The following is a 27,215-nucleotide window of genomic DNA, read 5'->3' on the forward strand; positions in this document are numbered from 1 at the left end:
TATTGATTTTGTATTAAGATGATTGTAATAATATGGAATTTTAATCTTTGCAAATGCATTTACTTTCTTTCTATGGCTGGATATGAACACAACTTAAACTTAGCTAATTATCTGAATGGGTTGTCTTAATTTACTTTCATTTTGAGGAAAGTTGACTAGGAACAAAAGGATTGTCCCCAGTCCCTGCACACGGAAAGTAATTTTGGAGTAGATGATGAGCAGATCAGTGATCAGTTCATTTCTGATTTATAAATTAGTGCAAACTCTACTTGTTTTACAAATAAATTATTTCAGGCTGACACTTTCCAGTGAACATTTGTCAGTGACATACAATTGGCTTCAACTGTCAAGCTGAAGAAAGTCTGAAATAAACAGCATAGAATTCAAATAGAAATTGTATTAAAGTTGTAAATAGGCTTTGACAAAAGAATTTAAAGCTATACTTGCAGCCTTTATGAATATCCTTGTTACATTAAATACATAAAGTCCATAATCTATACACAAAGTCCATGTAACTGCTTCATTCAAAACTATAAAAATGAATCTGCAAGAGCAACCAGCAGTTCTTAAGTAGCAAGACCAAGACTTACATGAAAATTCCTTGCAGAAAAATACTAGACTTATGTCACCAAATTCTGTTCTGCTTTTCAGTTATCAATCATTATACTGAATCAAGGTGCCCTCTTTTAGTGACAGTGAGGAAGAACTAATTATCCTATAGAAGACTGAACTTAATTGAAAAAAAGTGTACATGATTCTACATTAATAGCCCTTTATTTGGAAGGTGTTCTAGAGATATGCACTTCTATTTTGAACTAAAGGAATGACAGACACTACTGTCCTCTCTTCATTATTTTTGTTGAGTTTTTTGTTAGTTTTGGTTTTGGTTTTGTTTGGTTGTTTTGTTTTGTTTTGTTTTATGGAGATTAGAAAAGAAAAATAGAATGTAGTTATGGAGTCTAGAGGCTCTGAAGTTCCCTTACAGTGCTGGGTATGACAGAAAAATGAAACAGTTATATTGCTGCTAATGATATGTTAAAATATCCCTGGCAGAAAAAAGTGCTTTGCATTATGCTCTCCTGAGTATGTCAAGAGCAGCCAAACTGCCTTTAGCTAAAGATAAACCACACCATTAAAACTGGCTTCTCAGGCACAAAATTCTGTACACAACATCTCAAAACAATGGCTTTTAATTTAAGAAACCTAATTTTCCAGACTGGAAAAGTATAAAACCCTGAAACTTCCTATGGGTACTAATTTCTGTTAGTATTTCTCAGCAGATGTCTGCAGAGACAACAAAACAGTGAGGAGGTATCAGCACAACATGTAATGATTGTTGCATGCTGCTAGCATAATCATTATCATAGTTTTGGATGGCAAAGGAGAATCTTTGGGGAAGAAAGAGACAAATTGGTTCTACCATCAGTTCCTGGAATGGGTCTTATTGAATAAGATACCAAATGGATGAGGTAGGCATGATTGCATATCAATTGCATAGCAGCAAAATCTTAATATAAAATCTGAGTGGTGGTCTCATGAGACCCTAAGCATTCCAGGCATGCTGATGAAAAGAACATTTTGTTAGTGATTGCAAGGAGAAAGCATCATTGAATTTGCTGCAGAGGGGAGTACAAGTCATAGGCCATGTCTAAAATATGACCTGAGCTACAATCAAATTGATCAGGCAATGGATATTAAGGGACTAATAATAGATTCACTTGGGCTTGAAATGAATTTAAGACAGTTAAATGATGGCTCCTGGACAGAAAGATATGCTTGGAAAGGAGACAGAAAGAGTGTATGTTACTAAGAAAGTAAGTTACATTTCAGCCTGCAGATAAGACCATTCATAGGAGAGAAGAAAATAGGGAGAATAACGGATGACAACAGAGAAGTCTGAAGAATAATTTGGTTCTAGATTGTCTCTAGTCTAGGTTGCATCCTTTGGAGCAGATGGGTGAAACTATCTCTTGTGCTTATAGTCAGAGATGAACACAAATTTGTACATTAATACAGATGAAGCATGTGTACTACTACTCCTACTAATAGTAGAAATACAGCATTAATACCGATCAAATAAGAATCCACTATTTAGTGTGAGCTCAAAGGTATACCATGACCTTAGCTGCTCCAGCAACTATAACTAAAGAGGACAGTGACAAATGGCACTAAGTTAAACATATTCCCCAGGAAGTTATAAATTGGGTTAGGTTTGGGAAAACTATTGTGAACCAAATTAAGAGGAGGATTTGTAAGAAATGCAATCACATATGACCAATGTTTTGAAGATCTGATCAGAAGATGTGTAGAGAGAAATTAGGTACTTTGCCTCATACTCTAATATCAGTCATGATACTCATCATGAAACACAGAGCAGGGATGAGACATAGATAATGTATCAATTGGGTAATGTTTGATGATAATATAGTTTATAAAGAAAAAAACATACTTTTTACTAATAACTTTTAACTGAAGGCTTTCTAACTTCAACAAATTTAGCTTTTAACTGAAACATTTGCAAAATAAAAGTATTTAACCCTTAAGTGAATCAATTATTAAGGCATTAATTATGTTATCTAGAATATATTTATTTATTTTTTAAACCATAACAGGACTCAGAACTATACTTATAGAATCAACACTCCTGCTCATAGCTTTAGAATTAAGTGACTTGACTTGCTTTGTTTTCCAGTAATATCAGAGATTCAGTGCTTCTGTCCAGGATATCTTCTTCAAAATTAAAAAAAAACAAAACATAACCATGGTTGTAATAGCACTTCCTGAGAATTTATAAATATATTTCTTCTGTTCATTTACAAATTTAAATGAAGATAAACAAATTTTGCAGCTAGCTGTTCATCAGCTACTATTTCATTTGTGCTTGTACAGCATCTGCACAGGGCTCTCATTAAATTTTCTGTGTGATTAAAACTTGAGGACTTTCATTTTAATAAACTACATTAGATTTTTAGAGGAATATTTTTCTTGCCATTAGTCATTCTACTTCCTCTTTCTTAGATCCTAATGTTCATCTAGAGAAAATAACAGTTAACTCAGGTCTCTTTCAAAATGACTGATGATTCCCATTTATGTGACTGGAACAGAGGCACTTTGTTCTTATCAAAATGGCAACTGCCTCTATTGTGCTCTGGCTGAAGGAATCCTGTATTATTTATCAAGTCTGTCCATGGCAGTCATGCTGAAAGAGGACAAGTCTTCCCAAGTTTCTTGATAAGCAATGATTTTATGAAACAACCCTTAAAAGCAGATAAGCATTAAGTTATAGAAAATAATGACGATTTTTCCAGGATTGCTGCTTTTTTTAAAGACAATCTTTAGTTATGAAGCCCATTTATCAAAAAAGACAGAATCAAATACCAACATAATGAAATATATTTCAAATTGTATAAATTTTACATTAAAATTATAGAAACAACTACGTATTCATCATACTTAAGAAAATAGAGTATAGCAAAAAATTAATTCAATAGACTTATATCTTCTCTCTATTTTATTTTTCATTCTTTAACTGCCAATTCTGCATCTCCTGAGTTGGCATTGAGTGTGCTGAGGATTTTTACACATTTCTATAGTGCTTTTACCAATGTCAGCAATATACATTCTCGATGAGGATCCCATTGCATTTTAACTTCTGAAATCATAAAACTATTTATATGCACTTTTTAATATAAATCACTGTGGTACAAAGATATCAATTTCTCACTCTAAACTATAATTGCATATATGGGGATACATTCAATGAATTATTTTATACTCAGAAATACTGATATATGTCAGGTACCTTGACTTTTTCCAAGTGATCCTGCAGAGAGTCAATGAGCAGATCCCCCACTGGCTGCCAGGATCCCTTGAAAGCCTCAGCCTGGCGTAGCTTCAGGTCCAGCTCATCCATGGCCTCCTGAAGGCCCTGCAGTCTTTCAAGAGCATCGTCGATCTTCTTTTGCCAATCAGCAGACTGTAGATTCAGCTTATCCCACTCAGTTCTGACCTCATCTGCTTGCCTTTGCAGAAGTTTGGTGACGTTGTGGGCTCTTTCCTCAGGTGACAGATCTAAATGTGAAAGTGAAGAAGCTTTTAAGACATATTCTGTCTTAGAACTAATACAGTTGCCATCCATATAGGTTCAAATTTCAGTAAGAAACTCTTCATAACCAAAGGCACCTGTGAAATTTGTTTTATTGATGTATTCTTGTTTCAAAATATCTTAAAAAAACTTAAATCCTGCCACCATAAAAATCAGCAAAATATGCATTTAAGTACATAAAGGCATTTTGAAACATGCAAAGTGTAGCTACAAGTTTATCAGTTGATTCAGCACAATTTTTCTGCATGTAGATAACTATTAATCACTGTGAAGCTTTTGCTGCAATTAGGTGGATTTGGGATCTCCTGTAGTACTGAGACTACAAGGTGAATTTTAGCTTAAATTGCAGCTTTGAGTCCTCAAATGAGGCTATAATTATAGACAGGTCCTGAAGGTTTAAAGGCAGTTTCAAAATCTGCTTATAAATATGCATGTCTATTTAGTACCACAGTGTTCAGAAGGATTGCTAAGGCTTGCTTTCATCTATATTTTTAGCTTAGATTCTGAATACTGGCATTCAGCTCGGAGTGTAAAAGGAATGCTTTCAGAGCGGCTGGCAGGATTTATTTAATCATCGCTGCTCATCACTGATCTTCCCAGCAATGTGTTATTACCCTGTTCTTGCTTCACTTACCTCTGGGTTCTGGGCAGACCTTCTCCACTGCCTCCACAGGCTGCTCAGCCACGAAGATTCTCACAGTCTCAAGGGCACTCCTGATAACAGGTTCTTTTGTTTTTAGCTCCCTCTTGAAAGTCTAAGAAACAAAATTATTGTAAGTGGGTCTATGAGGAAATACCAAATCAGAATACTAATGTCAGAACAAAATTCCAGCAACAGTTTCCTCGTGTGTATCACAAGAAGCAATAAAACACACACAAATGAAAATAATCAGCTTTTGCGTAATCTGAAATCAGATTGTATTCAAAAGAGCTGTCAAAAGATTGTATTCAAAAATGCTGTCAGCATACTGCATTTTTCTTTCTTCAGCTCCTTTTGCTCTTTTACTCTCTTTTACACACTGCTTTTCAAGGACCATGAGTAAGTTACACAAGATTAGTATTATAATCTTTGGTAGGTCACTGAAAGTACACATATCTCAGTATTTATTAATTTCTCTATTTTTGTTAATGAGAATATAAGAGTCTATTAAACTGATTCCAAATGGACACCACACAAAAATGCAGATAATTGTATGTTGCATGATGCATTGGTTCTTCTGCATGTTGCAGTTAATTTTATCTAAATGGTCCTTACCACTCTTTTACTTCCATGTTTTCTTCTGTATTTATGAAGCATTGTTGAATACATACAGCTTCAAGTAGCACAGAGGTAAAATATACAGGTAATTTAATAGTAAAGTGCAACATAAAACACAATATTGCAAAAAGGAGAACCATATGCCATGGCTAGGAAACAGATATTTTACTGTGGGAATTAGAAAATTCTCTTTACAACACCAGCATTATATAAGTTTGTAACATAATAAATACATCAATTCAGTTAAATTAATTATTAAACAAAATTTGTATTTCTATGTCAACTAACGAAGGATTATAAATTCAGTATTAAAAAGTTAATTACACTTTGAATTATATTTGATGTGTGACAATCTGTACAGGAAATATCTATCAGAACTAATAGTGGGAACATGTACAGTTTATAATATGAGAACTCCAAGGTAAAATGTTCTTAACACATTTCAGAAAAGTAAACTTCAGGAAAAAACTACATTATTCTACTATAAATATTTAAATACACTTTTTATTAAATGGTCAAGAACTGACCATATGGTTTGTACCTCTTGGTAAAACCCTTAAGCAAAGTCTGCTTTATTGAAGGAAATAACAAAGCAAAAAATCTTCATTTTGTGTCAACGTCAATAATGGGACTGGAATCTTTTCACAGTCTATCTGTTATAACAAAAGTATTTCCAATTTGATTAATACCTGAGCTAAATGTTTTAAACAATCATATTAACCTTCAAAAACATACCAATTTTCACAAATAAAGAAGTGCACTGTATCTTAGCAAGTAAACTACTACTGGATATATTTTTTTTTGCATAAAAAAGGAGTGGAGTTACTACAGGGTTGAAGAAAAATGTCTAACTTAGACATTTTTAGGTTTATAATTCTTATACTTCATACTTGACTCTTGCATGAAGTGCATCAGAGGAAATAGAATAAGCCTTTTTCATGCTTCCAAATGAGGAAAATCTATTCCTTTAATTAGCTTTTGTGTTCATCTCACATCATTCAGTGCCACTAGAATGGTGTGGCAGGTCTGTAGGTCAAGTAAGGCAGTAGGAAGCATAACTTAAAATCCAGCACAGTTAAAGTAACATCAACAGTCAAATGCACTTAAACCAGTATTTTTTAAACATTAAATGGTATAACAGCTTAAAGATATAATATGCTTTAAAAATGTGTCCCAAGATGTATTATTTCTCAGAAATGTCTGTGCCCCAAACCAGTCAATAAGGGAGCACTTGCACAAAGGTTTGTTCTGCAAACACACACCAACAGCAGGAAGGAGTCACCAATATTCCAGGGGAGCACAGAAATACACTGATGTGGAGAACAGTTAAAAGCCAGGAACATCTCTGAACATTTGGGAATGAGTAGTCCTTCTGTAAGGACTGTTGCTGCTGCTGTAGACAGGTCACCCCTGGCTATGAACATGTGCATACCAGTAGAAGGACAAAAAACAAAAAAAAATAGCTACTTTCAGTTTGGACTGTTTTTGCAGAAAACTACAGCAATCAAATACACCAAGTGGCATTATCTTTCTAGAAGAGGTTTAAAGCCACAGTCCTCCTGTAACTCTTGTGCCACAGAAGGAGAACATATGTGCAATGAATCCCATAAAGCCTGTGGGCAGGAATCATTGTATCTTCCTCAAAACAACAGAGAAATGCTAATAGGAACTTCTGACTTTGTACATTTTGTATTTTGTCACAAACAGAAAAGGTGCCTTCTGTATTAATAAAGGAACAATGAGCTAATGTGTCAAACTTTTTTCCCCCCAACTTTTCTGGTCTGAATGTTTGAGCTGGTGGAGGCAATTATAGTCTGAAAATCATGAGTTATAGAATAATACACAGTATTTACAGTTCTCATCTCTTTCCCTAGTTTTGATCTGCAGATTTCTACCAAGTTAAAATATGTTTCAATTAAAGAAATTTGAAAAGGAGAGGATTAAAAAAACATGAGGCTGAAGCAGTAGCACAGAACAGCATTAAAAATAATGAATGCTCATTTCAAGCTACCCCACAAAAAAAAAAAAAAAGTTCTTACTGTATGAAGATAAAGCTGCTTTTTGGATTAAAGTTTTGTTATGAGATATGTATACAGTACCAGTAAAAATCATAAATAGCAACATTTTATCTTTTTTTGGAGGAAAAAAAAGGGGAATTTATATATCTAGAGCCCTGACAAATACATCTTTATAATAACTAGGCCATCACTGAAAGCAGAATTAGCCTAAATGAATGTCTAATGTACAAATAATGATTGCAGGCTAATTTCATTGAATTCCTTAAGTTCTTCCACACTTCATGGTGACTGTAGAGGAAATCGAATCCGCATAATGCATGACCTGACAAAAAAGTAAGTAAACTACTTTATTTAAGCATGTCTATTTGTCATCAACACTACAGCAGTAATGGCATTCCATCGACCATTTTAATAATGCATATATTGATCAGCTTATCTCAGACCTCTACCACCTCATGAGTGTCCTTAAATCTCTTTAAATGAAGAAACAATGATTGTTTAAATTGAAAAATGAAAATATAATGAGAAACGGAGCTGCATTAATAAAACTAGCATTAATCTCTGTTATTTAAAAACTAGGAATTTTTTCTTTAAATGCATTTTAAAGAGAAAGAGTACAATTATATTAATTCAACACATTTGCTAAACAGAATGCTTTTCAAAATATGGGATTTGTACTAATTGTTAAAAGTAGATCTCAGCTATAGCCCCATAATTGGTTAATATGTTGAAGCAGGAGCTGTACTCCTTAGGCCATTATGCTACAGGTTTCATGTGAAAGGGTTTCCATGGAATTGTTAATAAGTACTTTCTACGTTCATAAATGCTATTTACGCTGTTAATAAAATCACTACACAGCAAATGAGGCAACTCTTAAAAGAATGAAAGACAGAGCAGGCTATCTGCATGTTGCCTGAGTTACTTAAATTATATTAACAGTAACATGCACACAGTTGTTAATTCAATTTCACTAAAGCGATATTTTGATACTTAGTAAAACAATGAAAAATGTAAGATAATTAAATAAAGTTTTGAAGAACAGGATTATTTTTTATCATTGATTAACACCACCATCACCACTCCTCTCCACACATTCTAAAACTTTGGAATAGAGACAATTTCTTCAGATGCCAAAAATCAAAAAAATGACCAACTATATATATAAGTTCAAACAAATAGCAGTTATGTGGGTGTATTTGGGATACATTCCAAATTTCCTTGTCTAAAAAGCACTCACAGTTATAACACAACAATGATTTTAACTGCATGGATACCCCTATTTTCAGTTGAGTTCAAGCTCTCCTCTGGCATAGATTCAAGCATTTGAAATTTTCTTCTGAATCCTACTCTTAAAATTTTTAAGGCCAATCTTGGCAGCTAGGAGCACTCAAGTGGTAAGAACTGACTCATTTGCATCTCTTTTATGAATCTCTGTGGTATTCCAGATGGTCTCCTGAATGATGGTGAGGTTAAATATGTTTGCTCCTCTTTAAATTTTACCTTTAAGGCAAAAAATAAAATCAGCTTGCAACATTTATTTAGAAAAAGGATTCAGGCATAAAATCACGTTGCATTAATTGTGCTATTTCTAAATTGAATCAGTTAAACTTCATTTAAATAGTGTTCCCTTGATGAGGCTTATTCACTTATCAAGTGAAGAATTTAGCTGGGTTCAGTTCTGACATTACCTGACAAAAAACTATCATTCACAGAAGGAAAACCAAACATTGTACTTTTGAAAAAAGACCAAAACTGGAAGTTTTAGTAATTTAAAAGATTGGGCAGATCTGCTAGATGCTTCTCTAGTTTACTGAAGAACTAATTTTCAGAAGCGACATTCAGGAGAACAAAATGAAGAGTCAGCAGATACTTTTTCTCAAGATCAACACACAACTACTGTTTAGTTTCACATCCAACACCCTGAGAGAAGAGCTCTGCTCTTAAACAAAGGCCCAAACTCTCAAAATCAGCTTTCCTGTACTGGGCTCCAGTTTTAAGCTAGATAATTGTACACTTGTGAAAACATTTTTCTTATGTTCAGAAATGAGCTAAGCTGTTCATTTGGATATAGCCATTGTATATCTGCTTCTTTAAAAGAAACTTTTAGAGGGGCAAAGTCCATAATGCCCAGGGGGAAAAAACCCCAACCAACCAACCAACCAACTACCCAATCAACCAATCAACCAATCAACCAACTAACCAACCAACCAACCAACCAACCAACCAACACATTGCAAACATAGATTTTGTCAACAGCAACCCAAAGTCAACTTCCATGTTGACTGTTTTTCCCTTCTCTGTCAGAGATATTTGAAGATCAGAAAAGGCAAATTAATTTCACTTATTCTGTTTTCTTTTTCCACAGGGAATCAGCATACCTACACTCACACTTCTGAAATGCTAGAGAATGGGAAAAGGAAAAAGAAGTATTTATAAAAGGAACAAAAAAAATCTAATTTTGATACTAGACAGGATGACCAAAGCTCTGTGTTATGTACCCAAAAGTGGCAGAGAAATTAAAAAAGAGAATTGAGATCTATTTTATGAAGTCATTTTACCCCTATGGTATCTTACTTTTATATGATAATTCTCATCCCTAAAATTCTAAATACTTCATTTGTTTGGTGTGTGACAGAGACATCATTTAGTTCACCACTGAAGACTTGCCAATATTATGATGAATTCTTGGAAACCCTTAAACCACTTATAAAGCAATAAACAATATTAAAATACTATAAGAAGCAATTTCTTTAGATAAAAAGATATATCTTCTGTCTAGAAGAAAATGTTTTCAAATATGGAAACATTTTGTTGTAACAATTCTATAGAAATCTCTCTCTAACTTGTGTTTTGGCTCAAGAGTTGTTTTTGGAGAAAGAGTTTGAGCTTATGTCACACTGAGTTGAAGCAACATCTATATTGATTCTTCCAGTCTGATATTCTGGATGGATTTTAAACTGTTTTATGGAAGTTGCTATTTTATGGCTAAAACACACCTTAGGCTTCTCTTAACTTTCATGGTTATATATAGCTCTTGCCTTAACTTTCTTAGGGGAAAGGTGAAAAAAGGAAAGGTGCTGCCCTGTAAAGTCATGGAAGTTTTCACCTTACTGTCTCTGTGATGGTGCTTTAAGTCCCACATAAAATTTTGCAAGAAAGACACATCCTACACATCACATTTCCAGAGGGAAGACCTAGGAAATGTGACGAAGATGCCCCTTGCAGAAAAGCATTATACTATCTTAGAAAAATTTGCCACTGAGAGACAGATACGTTTTTGTTCATCTTTCCCTTTTGCTTTCTCAATCATTCAGTGAAGATAGGTCCTTGACAAACCACATTGACATTAATTCACATAATTTGCAGATAAATGCCTGTGGGCCTATGGGAAAAGCCAAGTCTGACTTGTACCTCCTGGCTTTTCACAAACCCAGGGTCTTAAAGCAACAAGATATGTCAGGTTCACTTTGAAAATTTGATCTCACTATCTGTTCTCAAATATGTCCCTCCCCATGAGAAAGGACAATATATTAGAGCAATATTTATATACAGCTACCTGAAGTACAGAATAAACACTGGTCCTATTTTGTTTTAAAGTACCATTCCGCATTTCTCCATTAAGCAATAAAATCAGAGGTTTAGGAACTTCAGAAACAATACCTTTTGTGACAAGTTTCACAAAGGAAGTTACATATATACAGCACAATGCTTTGAGAGGATGATCATTGGATTTGGAATATTCTTTTCTCATGAAATCAAGCTGACTTACTGATAATTTAAATTTTTCAATAAAAATTACATTTGTTTGAAATAACTTTTCAGATAGCACCCTGAAGCATAATCAGACATCAAACATGAAGTAAAAACCTCCTACAATGTCATTATTTTAATTAAAGACACATGGAGATAAAGGAGAGGAGAGCTTGAATGTATATTGAACAACAGAGGTACTAGAATTATTTCTCATTCAGACCTGAATAGACATATGAAATTCAAGACTGTTCAGGTGAAAGAAGACATTGGGTTAGCATCAGACTGGTGTGAATTGATTAAACACAGAAGATATACTTTAAGCATACCCTCACCAAAACAAAAAATCAGCATGAATCTTTGCATGAAGAATTATTCTGAAGTATTATTCTGGGGGTTGTTCATTTGGTGGGTTAAAAAAACCCCAAAAACGAAGCAACTTCCTGTACAAGTCCTCTACTTAGGTTGTTTTTTTATACCACTCTCAGTCTAGAATGGTCCCTAATAAGAATTTCCATAAGAATTTCCTGATGAACCACAGACAGTTATCACAACAGTTTCCTGGTGCAGGGTTGTGCAATAGAGATGATACCAGCTACTCTTGTCACAAATGTTCCCAAAATCCAAAATAAGGTGTCAAAAAGTATACATGAAGTTGGAATGCCTGATTTAGGAAAGAAATCAGAACTACTTATTTAATCCTCAAAAATTGCTAGGTTACATGTTCTGGCTATGAAATCTGCCTGTGATAGGTCTTTGAAGGTCATGGTTGTTAACACTTCCTTCTCCAAAAGGCTGATTTTCTCTGCTGTGTTTGAAAGTTATAGCTGGAATTCTTTCCAACAAGGATTGTGTCATGCAGCACTAACCTGCAAAGGAAAAAACCATGACTAAAAAATAATTAAAAAAAACCAAACCACCAACATACCTGATGAATATCATTCTGTTTCTGCACAGTGGGAAGATCTCCACCAATGGGTGCTTGCTGTTTTAATTCATCCTCCTTCAACTGCAGCCATGCCAAAAGTTCCTGAAGAGAGAGATGTAATCTCTTCCACTGGTCGGTACTGGCTTCCAAATGGGACCTGAAAACATGTGTTAAATATAAGATACATTCAGGCACAGTGGAAGTAAAAACCAAAATGTACAAGCTTATTTACCGAGAAAGATCCCAGTGTTTCAATAAGTTAATGATTTTTGAATAGCTTAAGTAGCTTTGAATTAGATTCTGGCAACACTGATTTAAATTTTGTTCCACAGTTCTGGCTTTTTTTCATATCTCCTGATTTTTTGCTTTTGATTGGTTGGGCATTTTTTGCTTTTTAGTTTCCCTCTGCAGCAGTGAGTAGTGGTTGTGCTGAATTGTCAGTCTCACTAGAAATGCACAAATATTATGCAGGACTAGCATGAGAAATGTAGTCATTACTAGGACATTATTTACCTGAAATGTACAGAGCAGTTTCCCAACTCAGTGAAGACCAAGCATTTCTCTAAACCACCACACAAACCATTCAACTTACACAAGATTCATTCTTTTAATTTTTTAAAATAAGAGAACCAATGCCATTCTTTAAAAAAAGTCACGAGGAAATTGTTAAAGCCAATAGAATCCTCATACGCTATCTAGCCAAATGTCAATGCCATTTAAACAGAGGTGTGAATGAAACTATTTGAAACACTGGGAAAATTAAAAGAAAAAATATAATTTAATGCAAAAAACGTCTCCATCATAAGGACATTTTCTAAAAATTTCCTCTGTATATATATAAATATGTTTTTTTGGGATCAAGTATTGAGCTTCTAAATTTCAGCAACTGTTTTCTGTGGGTGGACTGACAAAATATTTAATTTTCTCTGTACTGTAGATAAACCCCACTAAAATTTTGTCTTTCTGGACTTAAGAATATGCTGGTTTTTACTTTCTGTTTTGGAAAAAAAATCCTTATTTACTTCCAAGTAACATAAGAAATCCTCTTAGTAACTCAAACCAAAGGAGTATTACATAACAGTAAAGTGAAAAAATGTGCTGGGAAATAAAGACAATTTTTCTTTTATTTCATACATTTCTGTTTAAGTTCTAGCTTTATCCATATAACATTCATCTTCTTCTACAGTGATTGCACATAAAATCATTTTCTTCTGACACTAAGAATTCTACTCCCATACCTTATATATAATGTTCTATAAAGAAATGTGAAAAATATGGACTCAGCATTTTTGCAAACCTTATTACTTAGTTTGGATATGGAAATGATGAATTGATGAAAGTAGGGACAGTTGCACTTCTCTGAAATGCTCTGTGAATCCTGTCTTCTTTCCAACCTCTTACATCAGGTAAAGTGGCAAGGAAAGAGAAAGGAAAGGGGTAGATCAGTCACACACTGACAGAAAATTCAGCTGCTCTCAAACTATGTGAGCTACTGGAAAAAAAAAAAATCTTTTTTCAGGCTTAAATGAGAAAAGGACACACATGTGAAGGACACACATAGATCCTACATGTGAAAGATACTCATAGACCAGGCCTTTTGATCTATTCTCTCACAGGGCATCTGGGAGCTGGGGCAAAACTGCTTCACAGCAGGGAGGGGCCAGTCCTGCAGACAGTGAAGTCTGGAGAGGGCCCTGCAAGCTAAAGAATTTAGATTATATATATATATTTATATATTATAAATTATTTACAATTAGGGTGGTGAGGCACTCAAACAAATTTTCCAGAGAATTTGTGGGTGCCCCATCCCTGGAATGGGCTCAAGGCCAATCTGGATGTAGCTTTGAGCAACCAAGCCCATGGCAGGGGCTTGGCACCAGATGATCTTAACAGTGTCTGCCAACCCAAACCATTCTTTCATTCTATGATACCTCTGAAAAGAGCAAGGGGGAGAGGAAATGGGATATTTATGGAGAGCTGCAGGAGAAAACAACCAGAGCAAGGACCACAGGATTTTAGGACAGGATGCAGCCAAGGAGCCAAGTTTCTGATTGGGGCTAATTGCCTGGTCTCATGTTTATTGTGGCATAAGCAAGCTTCCACCTCTTCTGGAGAAGGGCAGCAAATAGAAGCAAACACTTCTTCTCTGCTTCCCCTGGTTTTACAGGGAAAAATGCAGGGGTTTTGTTGTTTTTGTTATTGCTGCTGTGCTCTGACCTTCCTCAATTGGGTGATTTTTTTTTCTCCAGCACCTGTCTTGTTCTGCTCTTCCTTCATCTTCAGGAATATAGGCTTATGCATGCACACACCAGTGTACATTATATGCATACATGCATGTATTTATGACTGTGTCCAAGATGTGGAGACAAAAGAGATAATAATAAAACAGTTAAAAAATATTTATAAGAAATAAAGTGTTTATTAGGGTTAATGGTGCTGACATAGCATATGAAAGAAAGGGAGGAATGGAAAGAGCTTGGTTTCTCTTTAATATCTACCATATATTTAATTTAATGCATTTAGAAAAGAATGCCCACCAAAGTTGATCAATTTAATGGTTCTTCTGTTTCAGCAGACTAAAAATTACACAAAATAAAGAAACTTCTGGGACTGATGTCTGGAGAACATTTCATGTCTTCTCTAATCCCTCTTTTGTGTAAGTTAGTTATTGCTAGTTATGAGGAAATCTATTCCATTCAGTGCTATGGATAGAAAGAGCTCCAAATAGGCAGACTGGGAAGAGCCTTTTCATTTAGTCTGGTGGTCACCAATACTTAAACTGAATGTAGGATCTTATCCTAATCAATAAGTTATTGAAGACCTTAAGCCTTTGATTGGAAGCACAGATTTTAGAGGGAAGGTTTGTTGCTTTGAATGTGCAATGCAGGAAGCCACTGTGATATAACTGAGGCTTACTGGTTCTGACTCAGTAAATGACAACAATACATTAAACTGCAAAAATTGCAGGCCAGGAAGTCCCATACATTTAATTACTGATATTTGGACAACTGACTATTTTTATTTCAAAAGTCACTGTATTTGAGCATGTTCATGGGTAAAATGCATGTGAACAAAAAAAATCTTGGACACTTTGAAGGGTTTTATTCCACTTCTTCTGCTCCTCAGAAGGAAAAAAAAAGAAGGAATATGTCTCTTTTTTTTTTGGTTACGAATATCATTTCAACATCACAGCCTTCATTTATTTTTAATGATTGATGATACGAAGATGGTTTTTGTCATTACACAGCCTGACCTCCCTCAGGACCTGAGCTGAAAAAAGCTAATATTTCATACATTACTTTGGAAAACACTTCTGTCTTTTGCTGCCCTCTGAACTATCACCAACATACAGCAAGTGAGAAAATGAAAAAATGCCCAAGACTGAGTGCAACTGAGTTGGGTTGCCTATTGCAAAAGCCGTATTTCTGGAGAAAAGTTTCCAGGACAATTTCTTTTGAAATGAAACCTTCAGTCCATTGAAGCCTGAATTACCACTCGATAATTTGTAATTTTACCATTTATTATATTTCTCCTTGCAAACAAAAGTGTTTCCTCATGATACTACCTATGGATTTCTTTGCCCCTAGATTTTATTTAGCATTTCTGCCCACTCTTCTGACAACAGTTAAAATCTTAAATAATTTATCTTCTCATTTGTGCGGATATTTTTAGTTTTGCACTGGAAATAGCAGTCTATAAAATGAAGCTTATCATAAATATTGGCTATTTAATCACTTTCATGACTCACTGATAAGTCATACCCAATTCTAGAAAAAGCCCACATTTACTGTTACAGTTACTGTTTCTTTCTGTAATTACAGAACTTCATAATGTGCCTAAAACCCTAATCCTCTACTATAATTTTCACATCCAAAAACCTAATTGTTCTTGCAAAGTTAAGCCAACATCCAAAGCAGCACAAATAATTTCAAAATCAACCAAAAAAATGCTAACAGAAACAAAATTAAACCTTTTTACTTGTAAATTATAGCATCCCATTTAATACACCAATGGTAGGCTTTTGCTGAGGTTCAGGTCCTACCTAATGTTTAGAGATTTCTTCCTAAGTTCACTCCATCTGAGGTTCATGTTATCCAGGCGTCTCTGCAGCAGGGTTGCATCCTCAGAGCCTTCCAGGGATCTCAGGATTTTCTGCCCATTTTCATCCAGGTTGTGAAAGATGTCAGTGTGAGCATCAATTTCTGCCTGTAGTTCCTACAGAAGCAATAGAAAACAATATATCTGATTTCTTTAAAAATCCACAGAAATTATCGCTTTTCAAAAGAGTGGAAAAATCCTCAGTGCAACGCAGAGCGCAGGTTGTGATTACTCCTTTTACAGCAATATCAAGTCCTGTATACAAAGCCATGTTTCCCTTTCACATGAAGGCCATTTGCATTGAATATGACCTTTTTTCCCACACGGAGCATACTGAACAAAATTTAGAAAGCTAAAGAAGTAGCCTTTGACAGGCAACAAAGCAAGGACAAAATATATTAACTGCGCTGATGCGGGAAAAGCAAAGAAACACAAAATCCTCAGGATCTCAGGTAAATCTGACCTGTACATGATACGTCTTCCTGTGCAACATTTTCAGTTTGAGCTGGGGACTGCAACACTGGTCCTGCTGCATGGCAATTCCAAGGAATCTAGGAGCCCGCAGCAGCCAGGCTTTAAAATGCCAAGTTCACTTACATTCTGTTGACAGAACGCATTTTGGAGCACAGGCCTCAGCAGTCAATAGCAATAAACAGCCACTTTGTGCTGTATCAAAACACTGGTTGGGGCCACGGCTGTAGGAGGGCCTGAGAATAGCAAGGACCTAGAATATGCAACTGGCAGCTCATGTTGAACAGCCAACTTTTCTTATCGCCTCGTAACTGCAGGCCAGCTCTAAATTTTGAATTCATTTTTTCCCCCTCATTTTTAGCACGGCTGTTTCTGCCAAAAGAACATTCTTTCGAGAGCTGCCTGGTACCAGCATTCCTGCCTGCCCACACACTCAATGCAGCCTTTGTGTGCTGGCTGCCCTTCCCCAAGATGTTTGCATGCTGCATCTCCACAAGGTCAGATTAATTTGCAGAGAACAGTGGTTGAATCAAGGTCATTAAATGGAATAAAAATAATGATAATAATTTCAACACTTACATGAATGAGCGCACATGTACTTTATATGCAGCCACATTTGCACAAAAGTACTTTTACTTTCAGACAAAGAAGCACACAAAGACACAAAGAAATAATGAATAGTGAATAAAGCTCCACATTTTCTCCTGGGGTGTTGGAGCACTAAGATTTCTCGTGGAGGTTTCTTGCTGCCTGAAATGGGAGTGCTAGAGATAAAGTGGGGAAGAGAAAATGATTTATGGCATTTGAGAACAAGACCCAGCACTAACTGAGCATCGCAGATAGTCCCCAATGGAAATTTGTCACAATTTTCTTCAGAAGAACAACTTTGAAAGAAGGGAATACAGAATCTGTCTACTTGGTGTGTTCTTAATTGAATTGGTTTTATTTGATATTTTAAGTGCAATGTTAGCTGCACTGAATCGTGAGTAGATTGCCCTTGTTCACCTACTGCTGTTCCAAATGTCCTTAACTGGATACCTTTCACAGCAATGATTAGCGTAGCATTAGGGGAAGTTTTAAGGTGGGCTAGCAACATCTTTGGTACAGAGTAAGAAACCTTCTCCAACTACTTTACTTATCTATTGTCATTCAAGTAGTAAAGTACTTAGGATTGAGTTTGATGTACATCAGAGGTAACTCTGCAGGATACAACTGTATTACAAATATATATTTATTTCTCATTGTCCAGACAATTTATATTTTTAAAATTGGCATTATTAAAGTACATAAAAATGTACAATAGTCCAGGTATGAATGTCCTTACTTGAAAATTTCGATTTTATTTCAAGTCTGGTTGTTGCTAGTTTCAACTTCCAGCTGTGATACTTCATTTTTGTTTATTTGAAAGAAGAATATTCTATTACCAAATTTCTTTCCTTCCATGTATGCATTTGGAGATATTATTTAAACTAGGTAAAGTATAACAATACTGATATAAACAGCTGAAACAATGTGTAAGAAAGGATAAATTCACAGTAAAAAAAGATAATTGTTAATGTCTGTATAGTTCAAAGGTTCTCCTACATTTAATAAACAATCTATTATTGGACAAAAGAATTACATGAACTACCTGTTGCACAGAGTTCTTAGTCTTCAGGGTAGTGATTGAAATGCCAAACTTACAAACTTGTTCCTTTTCCTTGGCAAGAACATGTGCCATGAAATATGCTGAATAACTATTCACAGTAGGAAGCTGTCAAATCTATGCCCTCTTGGTGTTTCACCACACATACATTCATAGCAATATACAAGACAAAATTTAAGGGAAAAAACCTTCCCATGTTTTTCTTGTGTTTAGAAAATGTGTCTTATAGCCTACACATTTTATTTCTTTCTCCAGAACATACATTCTGAAAATAAAAGCAAACCACATCCTTTTTTTAATTTCAGAATACTATGTAGTGTCACAACACATCTGGACAGTTAAGCGGTCAACGAACATGAAAAGTGAAGTATTCTTATCAAAAGCTTAATATCCAAGACTGATTTTTCCTTATTCCAAATTACTTGTGTATACTGCACTTCTTCTAATGCTCCCAGAAGCAGTTTACTGCAGCTATGCAGGAAGCCTACACCAACAAAGCAGCAGGACAACGACATCAATGATATATTCTCCATTTAGGTTGGTGCATTTCAGAACCTTTCTTTGTGACACTTACAGATCCCAAGAGAAGCAGAGAACGTATAAGAAAAAAAATCCATATACCTTTTACTTGTTTTCTGAAATAAATAAATCCACATTGTAAAAACACAATATGAATTATTCTTTTTCTTGACAACAATAAAGCAGGAAGAGCTATTTAATCTCAAAAATTGCTAAAATATTTGCAAAAATATGCTGCCATTACATATCATACCCAGAAGCATAGCATATAGATTAAACATATATTATTTATTTCACTTTCATATTTTCCAGTGTGTTCAAACACATGAAATGACTAGAAGGTAAAAAAATCAATCCTGGTAAAATTCTACTGAGTTACAGTTGAAGTGCATGCTGCATTTTTTCTGTAGTTATTATTACCGAGACTGTGTTGAAAAAAGATTGGCTATCTGCTGTTAAAAAGAGCAGAGAGCAAAATGAAAAGCATCTTTTTGATCACAAGTTGCTTCTTAGAGTGAGCTGAACTGCCTGGAAAGAACTGCAAATCCATTAGGTGCTGAGTGAAGTCCTCCTTCATTAAGATGAACTATACCTTTAGATGACAAAATGTACCACAATATTTGATTGCAAAAACTTAACTGAACGTGTATTAGAGGTTTCTACCCATTTAAACATGTGTATTTACATATTCTATAGGTTAAGTGTGCACTTTTGTCCTGAGCTCTTGCATCCACCACACATGATTTCAGAGACGTACACTAACGTGATATGTGAGCACATACAATGCTGCCAAAAAGCTAGGGGATGGTGCATTTCTCACTTGCCTAATTGAGTTGATCCCTCTTGGAATTCCTGCTCCAATTCTCCATGGAAGTACAGATCCTCACTGCCCTAATTCCTTTGGTAGGCAGAATAAATTCACCTGTAGCTCCACAGGTTTTGTTTTACACAGAGCCCAGCTAAGCACAGCTGAGCTGTTGCTGTGAAATCCCATGCACTCAAAGCTCTGTCAGCTTCCACCCAGCACAGCTAGTCCTGCAAGAATTCAATGTGGTTTGAGATACCTTAGCAGAGACAATTAATCAGTGTCGATATCCTTCATATCCCACATGCAATATAGAGACATGACATATAGAAGACATGACACATGTCAAAATCTGCCATTATTTTGGCAATATACCGGAGAGGGATTGATAGTCTGGAAGTAAAATGAAGCCCTAGAAAGAAGGAATTAGTTCTATTTCTTGGACTATAGGTAAGTAATGGAAAACATGGAAATCAATGCAGCACAGATGGCAAAACATTTGTCTTTTATATAAGGTAGAAAAAATTAATTATGGAATAATTTAAAGAAATTAAAATACCCTAGTTCTCTATTTGCAGCTCTGTAGAGCATATATTACAATTTTAGCAATTGGATTTCAAATCAATTATCCCACTTGTTTTAATTTAATTACATCTAAATTCCTGATTTTGCCTAAAGTATAAACTCTATGTGAGGGTTTAGAGAGTTTGAGACATTTTTTCAGTGCCCTGACACACTCCAGTAGCCTTTGGAGTCACAGAAATCCATGCACATGGCACTATTCAGGATCACAGCTTATCCTCCTGTTTGCTATACAGAGGAATAGTTCTGTGAGTGTTACAGTTCTGGAGATGTTGAATTAAGGGCTCAGCAAGCCAAATGCATTTTAAGCACCTGAGTGAAAGATTCAGTGCAAGGTGCACTTGATCTGTTTCTATTGTCATCTGTTGTTTTTTGGCAATAGAAGGCAGTTTGCATTAGCCTTTACAGCAGTCTCTTCTTGTGGGCTGGTTGTTACCACTGGAACAGAAAGAAATGCATACTTTTTGAAAGTTCATTTGTATCTGAAGATGTTATGATTTAGATTAATGATGGAACAAACATACCAGTGAAGAATTCCTGCTGGTTTGCAAGTCATTTCTGGTCCTTGGAGGTTCTGTGTTTTAAATGTCATAGTTCTTTTAAAAGCTGGTTGGTGGATTTGGTTTTTGGATTTTTTTCCTTTGATGCTCCCCATTCCCCCATAAAACTTTTAAGTAATTTTCTCTACCAGTCCATAAGCAAAACTTTTATTGAGTCTTTAGAATGAGACTATTCACTGAACAATTTACATAATGACAAAAACTTCTCAAATGAGATTTCAAATATAATTAAAGGGCAGACTTACTGACTTAAAAGCATTGTTGTGAAATGGCTATACATCACCATGCCAAAAAGCCTCCTATTCAGTTAGCCTATGGCATGACCCCAATTCCAGTCTGGTATGATTACATCTCTGAGTTTCATGCTAATGACTTGATTAAAAAGAACGATAAAAAGGTCTTTTCCATTGTGAAGATAAGCTTATGAATATATTTAAGGCATTTCTGGTTTCCCAACACATTTTTCAAGATAAAAAAGGGTAAGAGCTAGTCCTCTACAAGAGAATCAAGTGCTGATGTATGGAAGCCAAAAGTATAACTTTGCTCTACAGAAAGCAATTTGTGTAAGTTGCATCTATTTGGGTTTTTGTTAGGCTTTCAAATTCTACAAGTCCCAGAATAAAGATATGACCAAACTTCATATTCAAATGCTACTTTTATCAAACAGAAGATTAAAAAAATCTTTCTTTAGCAAGTTGAGCCCTGTTTTCAGAAATTATTATTTTTAAAAACAGGCAAAAGAGCCTTCAGTTTAGGTTATATTCAGATTGCAAGAGACTTTATGGTGCTTCTAAGGATGCAGCAATCTCTTGCTGACAGTACACTGCAAATGCAGTGTGGGTTTCTTGATTTCATTTACACTGGGCTGCCTCAGCTTTGAAATAGTTACTATTTAGGAGCACTAACCCAGTCATTTGAACATATACTTGTCTCTAGTGTGCAGATATTTATTCACAGACCTGACTTTTTGCCCATAGCATAATGGGCAAAAATCCCTCCCTTGACCATAACGAAATAATAAATTTTTTGAGATCTCTAGCAATTAATTTGTATTCAATTATTAGCTAATTTCATGTTTGTAAGGAACTTTTGGATTTCTTAGATATGTTTTTTTGAAGACTGAAAAAACTCCTGCCTTCATTTACATGTGATGAAAATATGAACAAATATATAAAATAAAAAACCAAATTATTAAAAAAAACAAATCTTTCTTAATTTATAGTTTCATTTAGGATTTGATCCTTGTCTAAAGAAATATATCCTATTCTGATTATAGTGACTTCAATGGAAATTATTATTTTCATTGTCTACTTTTCTAGTAGAAAATCTAGGATGGAAACTCTAAATAGAAAGAAACATCATGTTAGTCTGAGGTTACACTAATGAAGAAAAAAATCCTTGTAGCCACAGAAGTGAAGAACTTTTACTGTGTGGTGTAAAATATAAATATGTATTTTACTAACATAGCCTGTACTCTTTCAGGCAAGCCAATCCAACAAGGCAAACAAAGCACATTTTTCAAGTAGGAGTTGCAAGTGTTCTATGTGTCAGAAAATCAGCCACCTCTACTGAGATGTCTAAGAATGGGCTCAACTATCTGCCTTTGAAATCTGTATTTGAGATTAGAGTGAGTAGGAGGGAAACAGCATAAATGTGCATAGAATCATACACACGAATTTCTGAAAGCAGAACTGTAAGGCCCATTACAAACCATCAGCGTTTTCTAGGTTTTAGAAGGAGATCTGCTCCCTCCAAATATGCACGTCCCAACCCCTGTACTTCAATAAATGTCTGATCCCACTCCACCTGCATAGGCTGTCAGCACATTCACCCTTGTCAATCTCTTGGCAACATTTCTACAGCAAAATAATTATGCTGTCTTTCAGTATGTCTAATTTTTCTTCTCCTCGCTTTGCAGATATCAAACAGTAACAGCACAAGGAGCATCTTCCTTTACAGGAATATTTACTTCCACTTAGTTACTCATGCAAAGTCCTAAAGTCCTGTTGCATAATTTGCAGAGCATTTACCTCTCTTAGTTCTGCTGGCATTGCAGTACTTCAAATTAATACTGATTTCCTTTTACAACACACAGCTGGAAAGGCTGAAATACACAACTGTCTCTAGGACTGGAGAAAAAAAATCTTATGAAAGACAAAAGGACAGGGTTTTTTTCTTCTTTTACCAACCAGTAGTGAAAAAATATGTGATATCTGTTAATTATAAATGACCTTTTCTAGAAGAAAAAATTATTTGTACATAAAGAAATATTTGTTTCACATTACACCAACATGTAACAGTAAGGTATCTCATGTTTTAGCACCTATGATACTTATACATAAATTCATCCTTCCCTAAATACATGAACATATATAATCCTCTTTCAGATCCTTTTAAAACAAAAATTGAAGGCATTTTATAATTAAAAAAAAAATTTCTGTTCAAAGCATTACAAATAATTCTATTACAAATAATTTTTGCAATTTTCCTTTCTTTCAAAAAGATATCCTGACATTTAAAGTTTTTGTTGGTAACATTGTTAATGTCTGGAGAAAAAGAATTGGTGCACCAGTTTCGTAAGACGATTCTCAGTTAATTAAAGAAACATAAAATCTTTTTAAAAAAGAACAACCCAAAACAAAAAGCAGAAACTAGAGGCCTCATATGTTACATATCATTAAAACTGGATCAAGCAGAACAATAATTATTATAGTTTTAAAACTCCTTTTAGAAAGAGTTTTTATTGTTCTATAGGTAATTAGATTTCAGTTAGTAATTTATACTATTTCAGGAGTTCTCTACTGCAGTTAACTGTTCTTAATCAAGGACAGGTTAATTGGCAGGCAATGTGGGAAAAGTTCCAGCACTTCTGCACTTCTTGTGTCAAATTGTCCCTACTGGAGGTGTCCTGTAGAAGGGTCAGGAAGGGCAGGCACTTGGGCAGCATAAAGATCAAAAATACACTTCATCCTGATTTTCAGTGGAAATCCAGGTCATGCTAGTGTGGCCTCAGGATCTTGTGATCTCCTAGGTTCTAAGCAAGAGATGCCAGTAAAGTTACCACAGAGAGAAAGCTGCTGTGCAGCGGTCAAGCGTTATCAAAGCCACTGTAACAATTGATGTTGGCTATTCCTGTCACAACAAAACAGAATTCACCACTGCTGGTCAGCTTACTCGTTGCCACGAGCTGGGTTTAGAATGCCACGAGGAAAGTTGGTTTTATCTTGCTGAGGATATTTTAACTGCGAGCCTGCTCAGTGTGAGGGGCACCGAGTGTTTAAACACTCAGTGAGAAGCCAGCAGGCCAAAGCTCCCACTTTGGCCTCTCCCTGTGTAAATGGATTCCCCTCCAAATGCAGCAGAGGCCCAGGCAGCCCTGAAGAGCCAGGAGGGCTGGCACAGCAACAGGAGGAGGTGTCAGGGTCAGGACCAGGGTGGCTGCAGAGAGGAGCTGCCACCAACTGCAGGGACCTGTGGAGACGGTGATGCCACCACCTCCCTCCGTGGGCTTTCCCTTCTGACCCTCAAACCCCAAATCCTCACCCTGCTCACACCAGCTCTGACCACAACACCAGGGCTTCCACCTTTAAACCTGTGCCGTGCCAATATCCCAAACTAACAGCTGAACTAAAGTGGGTCAAATGAATTAAATGAATTAAAATGTTGACTTGCTGTTGCTACCCTGTGCTCTGAGGTGTTCAAGCTGCTGCACTGGAGAGCTGCATTGGTGAGCAGTTTCAGAGAAAGGTCCATCCTCGTTAGTTTTCAGCTCTAAGAAGTTCCATAGCTTTATGTTTCTAAGCTGAACCACACTTGAATCATGTTCTGCATGATTTATTTTAGGCGCTTTAATAATGTATGTTGACTGTCTTGAAATAAGCAAATAACTGGCAAAAGTTCAGAACCTGAAAAAAGAATTAATTTTTAACACTATCCTTCAAAATAGCAAGTTTAACTATCATATTGATTGGTCTCTCTGTGGCAGTCTAACCATGTTTATCTGCAGCCAGAATTCAAAAGCAAAATTGAACAGAACTCCTGTATCAAGGGGTCTCTGAATATGATTTACATTTTAAAATAAGTATTTAGTATTTTCTTGGATTTACTAGCAAGATGCATGTACTCCCACAGTAAATACAGCATCAGGTTAAAATGGCAAATATCACTGAAAAAATAATGATATCACCAGCAAAGTCTGACATGAGATAAACTTGTATCTTAACATATTTTTTAGAAGACAAGTTACTTGGAGGTGAAAACTAACTTCTGTTCATGTTTTTAAGTTTGACATTAAAAAAACCAATTAATTTGAATCACTGAGTTTCTCAAATCCACCAATTGAAAAGAAATATACTCATTCCTTCTATCTTCCCTCAATTCTAGTAAAAGAGAAATATTCCATTATCACCATAAAAATTAAATTATTTTAATTCAGAAGTCATACTGGTCAAGTAATGTAAGTATTTTCATCTAGATCCAGATAAGAAAACCATCTCCAAGGCCCAATGGCAAAGAGGTGGGAAATGTGAAATACACACTTTTATATTAAAGTAGACTAGGTACTAATGAAGGAACAGAGTTGAGCATACAATAAAGGAGGTAATAGAGAAATATATATGAAATTGAAATAACAAACAGGCAAACAAAAAACATCCTTCCTGTCTGGGATCAGACTCTTTAAATTTAAATAAAAACTCAGGGCTTAGATATGCTCTCAGAAGACATAATTCACTCTTGTCAGTAAGTCACTATATCAGGCAGATCTGAAATACTGCAGGAAATTCATATGCTCCTACTTAGGTTTCTTTAGAGATCAAATATGCCTCTTCACCTATTGTCACTCCAAAGTATGCCATCCAATCCCAGGTTTACACCCTGGGACTGCTTTTATGACTCTTATGGTCAGGATTATTTATCAAACACTTTACGAATTGCTGACACAGGACACTGCAAGTACTTCACTGCTGATCACATCAAAGTCACTGTCATATCCAGAAGTTTTGGATATATTTTTTCCATTGGTCTCAATGATACACTAAATGTGACACAAACACTTGGCTGAGAGATACTTCTTCAGCAAACAGTTCATAAAATAGCCTAAGGTCTCACGTATACATAAAATTCAGGAATACACTTGGAAGCAGAGCTCAAGTAGCCCAGAAAGCTGAAGATTTGCTCAAACATGCAGTCCAGCCACATTAGTTATATCACCCAAAGCTAAAAAATCTGCTGAAGAACACTGCATAGGACCACAGGCAATCTTGGAAATGACACTGTCAAAAACAACATACCAGATTGTGACAAAAAACAACTGACTGCCAATTTACTGTTCATAATAAATGCTAGCTGCTTCTCAAGAGACAAAGTTGTATTTTAATGAAAACAAAAATTAAATGTAAAATACGGTTATTGTGGAAACATCACTTGCTATAACTTTTACTCCCACAGTAGCTTTTGCAGCAACTGTATATTCAAGAAGCTTCTGAATGACATTCATGTGACACACCCAAAGATACCAACACCTGCTTTTGTATGAGCCCTGCTGACAGTAGGAAGGAGAAGCAGGATAAGTTCAGTTTAAACAGAACTGCTGACATCTGAAAATTTTTCTCCCAGATTCTCTTCAGATTCAATCAGAGCAAAAACAAGACAAATTAATAATAAACAAACAACAAGCCCCATATTTAATTAAATTCTGAAAAAAAATACATTTTATTTATTCACACTGTGTTGGGTTGACCCTTTCTGGATGCCAGTTGCCATCCTCAGCTGGCTGAGGATGAGAAGATAAAAGGATCATGGATGAAGGTAAGGACAGGGAGAGATTACTCACTTGTTACCATCAAGGATAAAACAACTTGGCTGGGGAAAATTAGTTTAATTTATTATGAGTCAAATCAGATTAGGATAATAAGACATAAATTCAGCTCTTAAAACATCTTCCTCTCTTTCATAAAATCATAAAATGGCTTAGGTTGGAAGAGAGATTTGTAGACCATCTAGTCCAACCTTTCCCAATGAGCAGGGGTATCTTCAACTACATGAGGATGCTCAGAGCCTTATGAAATCTTACCCTGACTGTTTCCAGGCATGTGGCTTCCAATGCCTCTCAGGACAACCTTTCCCAATGTTTTAACATTTTAACACTCTAATTGTAAAAGATTCTTCCTTATCTCCAATCTAAATTGACCCTTATGAAAGCCAACTAATAACTCTATAACTCCCTTGCTACAAAAACCTGGCCACATAAACCCAATGCACAAATTCATTAGTTCTCACATCTGTGTGTATCAAGCTCAGAGCAAGAAGCATCACTTTTAGGAAAAACACCTACTTTGCATTCCCTTGGGATTAACACCAACTATTTCTACTCTGCTTATAAAGCAAGTTTGTAACTTTCTTCATACTGCATCCACAGCAATTACTGTTCTCACAAAGTTGTCAATTGCACTATATCATGTTCTGACTTTTAGAAA

The 27,215-nt window shown here is 35.4% G+C and overlaps 1 protein-coding gene across 18 annotated transcripts in view; it reads right to left on the reverse strand.

The window, feature by feature from the left end:
* The window catches only part of DMD (dystrophin), a 1,148,985-nt gene that overhangs the window by 180,662 nt on the left and 941,108 nt on the right, over window positions 1–27,215 (reverse strand). For all 18 annotated transcript variants that reach the window (XM_077781657.2, XM_021553010.4, XM_021553014.4 and 15 more), the window contains 4 exons: window positions 16,102–16,274; window positions 12,060–12,216; window positions 4,740–4,860; window positions 3,803–4,071 (listed from right to left, as the gene is read on the reverse strand). In XM_077781657.2, coding sequence (XP_077637783.2) covers window positions 3,803–4,071; window positions 4,740–4,860; window positions 12,060–12,216; window positions 16,102–16,274 — 720 coding nt within the window. The remainder of the gene's footprint in view (window positions 1–3,802; window positions 4,072–4,739; window positions 4,861–12,059; window positions 12,217–16,101; window positions 16,275–27,215) is intronic.

This window comes from Lonchura striata, chromosome 1 (assembly GCF_050655825.1).
Source record: "Lonchura striata isolate lonStrDom1 chromosome 1, ASM5065582v1, whole genome shotgun sequence".
In the NCBI taxonomy this organism is placed as follows: Eukaryota; Metazoa; Chordata; class Aves; order Passeriformes; family Estrildidae; genus Lonchura; species Lonchura striata.